The sequence below is a fragment of the Rhagoletis pomonella genome, unplaced genomic scaffold (assembly GCF_013731165.1).
Source record: "Rhagoletis pomonella isolate Grant_MI unplaced genomic scaffold, Rhpom_1.0 Rhpom_scaffold_00002, whole genome shotgun sequence".
Taxonomy (NCBI): domain Eukaryota; kingdom Metazoa; phylum Arthropoda; class Insecta; order Diptera; family Tephritidae; genus Rhagoletis; species Rhagoletis pomonella.
In genome coordinates this window covers 27,972,557-27,976,513 of record NW_023458556.1, presented here as the reverse complement: position 1 = coordinate 27,976,513, position 3,957 = coordinate 27,972,557, and the positions used below count along the sequence as shown (strand labels likewise).

Sequence of the window (3,957 nt, the reverse complement as noted above, 5' to 3'; positions counted from 1 at the left end):
ACCATTGCTTATTTATTGTAGGGTGGAAAAGTATAGGCCTTCCAAATTAGACGATCTAATATCACACGAGGAAATAATTTCCACAAGTAAGTTGATATGCATTGAATAATGCTTGTATTTTATGTCTATATCTATTTTCCGCCAGTTAATCGTTTTATCGAACAAAAGCAGCTGCCACATTTGCTCTTCTATGGCCCACCTGGCACTGGTAAGACCAGCACAATTCTCGCCTGCGCTAAGCAACTCTATAATCCAGCACAATTTAGGTCAATGGTACTGGAATTGAATGCTTCAGATGATCGTGGTATTGGAATTGTGCGTGGGCAAATTTTGAACTTTGCATCAACTCGCACCATCTTCAGCGGCACCTTCAAATTAATTATTTTGGATGAAGCTGATGCTATGACGAATGATGCACAAAATGCGCTACGTCGTATAATTGAAAAGTATACGGAGAATGTGCGATTTTGTATTATTTGCAATTATCTTAGCAAAATTATACCAGCGTTGCAGTCGCGTTGTACGCGTTTCCGATTTGCGCCACTGGCACCCGAGCAAATACTACCACGTCTGGATAAGATTATTGAGCAGGAGAAGTAAGTCTCGACAGTATATTTTAATATCTTATTTGTAAACGAATCTTTTTGTAGACTCAACGTCACCGAAGATGGCAAGAAAGCATTGATGACACTTTCCAAAGGTGACATGCGGAAGGTGCTAAATGTGCTGCAAAGTACCTCAATGGCATTCGATGTCGTTAATGAAGACAATGTATACACATGTGTAGGTCATCCATTACGCAGTGATATAGAGCGTACATTGCAAACTTTACTTTCAACAGAGGGTTTCGAGGAAGCTTATGATGGTAAGTGAAACGAAATTTGCGATTATTTAAAAACATGTCTGTGCTTTGGTTATACCCGCCGAGAAACATTCTTGTTTTTACGCAGTTTTCAAAAATGTTGGTTTTAACTTATTTCCATACTCTTTAGAAATACACCGCATAAAATCTGTGCGCGGACTAGCATTGAGTGATATTCTGACAGAATTGCATTTATTTGTTATGCGCTGTAAGTTTTCAAATTATTTATGTATAAAAAAATAAGCCACTATATTGACAATATTTTTAATTTCAGTGGAGATACCCCCGGGCGTTATGAACAAGTTAGTTATAAAAATGGCCAGTATTGAGGAACGTTTGGCAAAAGGTTGCACTGAAGCGCCGCAGACAACTGCACTGATTTCAGCTTTCTTTATCTGTCGCGACATGGTATCGTTGGAGAGTTAAAATTTGCGACAGTCAATATTTGTTATTTTCGAAAAACGAAGTTATATTTTTAAGTTATACCAACGTTTTGTTATATACGTAGCAATTCGATTGCTTTATTTAAGAATAGCATGAGCTCCCAAGCCACTATATTCGTAACTTCCGTAATAAAACAGCCAAACAGTAATCACATTGCTACAGATGAAGTTAAAAAAATATTGTGTACGCTGTTTTTCGGATGACTTATGATTCTTGGCGAGGTAAAACAACTTTCGTTAAAGCCCAAATTCGTATTTGCTTTGAATGTAGAAATGCAGCACTTAGAGAAACTGATGCCATCGGATTTATTAATGATGTTTTTAGTAAATATGAATATTCATGACCCGGGAACGGATTTTTAGAACCTGAAAACCTAAAATGGAATGAAATAATGAAATCAGGGAAAGCTAAATCGTGGACACTCTTAATCGAATATACTCTCTCTTTAGCAGAAAAAAACGAAATTCCCATAAAATCAGTTCCCTGTTCATGACTATTACGGTATTCGCCGGACGCCATCCGCACTGAAGTCGAGTCTGAAATCGAGGCATTTAAACTCGTATTCAAATGAAAAATGTTCTTCGTAAAAAAACGTTTTTGTTTTTTAATGTGTAATGTTAATTTCGCGCGTCATCCAGTGGCCACTTCTCCATTTATTCATTCTACACGGCCAGATAGTGTATGTATGTACATATGTATGTATGTACATTAGGGTGGTCCAAAACAGTAAAGTCGGAATTTTAATGCTCTCACCCTCTAGGATTGTTCTATATCGAAAAAGTATACCCCTATTTTTTATATTGAAATCAAAAAATATTTAGAGGTCGCTCAAAGCACTCAAAGTTTTCCATGTATTTTTATATGGGGAAAAATAAAATTTTTTGTAGAAATAGTACAGAATTCTTGAAAATCAATATTTTTCGATCGGAAAACTCTGATTCTCTTCAGAAGACTCAATAATAATACCCAATTCTTTATTTAACCATTTTTTAATGCTAACGATATTTTATTGGTCACCCCATTGCATTTTTCGGGATTTTTGTGGGTTTTTGGCGGACCTATAAATTATAGTTGCGATGAAAAAATGGTTAAATAAACAATTGGGTATTATTATTGGGAATCTCCTGCAGATAAACAGAGTTTTGTGGTAAGAAAATTTTGATTTTTAATATTCTATACCATTTCTACGAAAAGTTGTTTTTTCTCCATATAAAATACATGGAAAATTTTAGGCGCTTTGAGCGACCTCTAAATATTTTTTGGTTTCAAAAATAAGGGTATGTATATTTTTTTCGGCATAGAACAATCCTAGGGGGTGAGAGCATAAAAATTCCGACATTACTTTTTGACATGCATTTTTGACCACCCTAATGCACATATCTTAAAAGTCACTTATGTTTATCAATCTCGGTCAAATGTTTGTCAATACTGATTTAAAAAAAACGTTATCTATAAGACAGAAATACAAACCAAATCTTTAGTTTTTTGCAAATGTCCTAAAAAATTAAATATTTGTTGTAGGCCTACTACGACTTTCTTGAGGTGGATAAAGTAGCAACTTTAAATTTTTTTAGTCATGCGTTGGAACTAATAGATTGTACTTTGTATTTAAACCCCAGTTTATCTCCCGGTATTTGAGGAAAGGTGCTGAAGTGGCAGTCCTTGGCCACATATTAATCTGGGTGGTTCCGGTTACGTTGCGTCGTAGTGACGTGATATATATACATATGTATGTTGTGTTTACGTATGGCATTAATTAAAATAATAAATTTTCTGATTGCTTTAGGTAATTAGTGGTATACAATCTTACTGTTAAAAAAAAAAATAAAAAATTATCGGTGAAACGTCTTTTTGCATAGATTTATTTAATTAGGCAGTGCAGTAAAACAAGCTAACTATTTAAGTGAACTTTGCACCAATAACTAAAAGACAGCGCGCTCTTACTCTCTTAAAAAAAAAACCTTATAAACAACAAATAAATAATTAATTACTCATTCTCGTATGCCAAAAAAAAATGAGCACCAAAGGGATTAAGAGAGCGGCTAGCTTACGTACAAATAATTCATTGGCTGGCAAATTAAATACTTTGCAACGTTCAGTAGTTGAACGCGGAACGCCAACAAGCGCGGAAGCATATAAAGGTGTTTTTACCATGTATAGAGAGAAAAAACATTGATGTAAATACACTAAAGGCGAACTATACCAATTATTTAATTAGTGTGAACGATAACTAATAGCGAACTCTTAAGATTTGCGAACACACGCACATTGCACGCGTTCTCTTTACTTGTGCTTTTGTGCTCTTTTTTTTTGGTGGAAGCTTAATAAGAAATCTTGGTATTTTAGTGCCATTTTGCCGGCCTCCAAAGGTGATCATGTCACTACGATTCTATTATGATTTGATGTCGCAGCCATCGCGTGCACTGCACATCATACTAAAAATAAGCGGTGCTCAGTTCGAAGATTGTCCAGTAGCGCTGCGAAAAGGTAAGCTGATGGGGAAACTGGTTGCCGTTAGTAGACACATACATACGTACATAGATAAAAATGCATAGATTGCAGCTATCTGCTGCTGCTGATATTCACAGCTTATCAGCGATGGTTCGTTGGCCCATGGGGGATGTTAGGGTGTTCGATTATTCGCCTTTTTT

General features: G+C 35.6%; 2 protein-coding genes across 2 annotated transcripts in view; both read left to right on the top strand.

Moving 5' to 3' along the window:
• Window positions 1-21: 21 nt before the first annotated feature.
• Window positions 22-1,473, top strand: LOC118733378 (replication factor C subunit 5; the record flags this gene model as incomplete). Its single annotated transcript, XM_036462743.1, is given in 5 exon segments — window positions 22-86; window positions 146-596; window positions 651-865; window positions 993-1,070; window positions 1,137-1,473. Coding segments are annotated over 5 exon segments (961 nt in total), but the record flags the coding sequence as incomplete, so codon positions are not given.
• Window positions 1,474-2,623: 1,150 nt separating this feature from the next.
• The window catches only part of LOC118733379 (glutathione S-transferase theta-1-like), a gene marked incomplete in the record, with an annotated part of 3,200 nt that continues 1,866 nt past the window's right edge, over window positions 2,624-3,957 (top strand). The window contains 2 exon segments of the mRNA XM_036462744.1: window positions 2,624-3,483; window positions 3,653-3,795. Of these exon segments, the coding sequence (XP_036318637.1) occupies window positions 3,682-3,795 (114 nt within the window).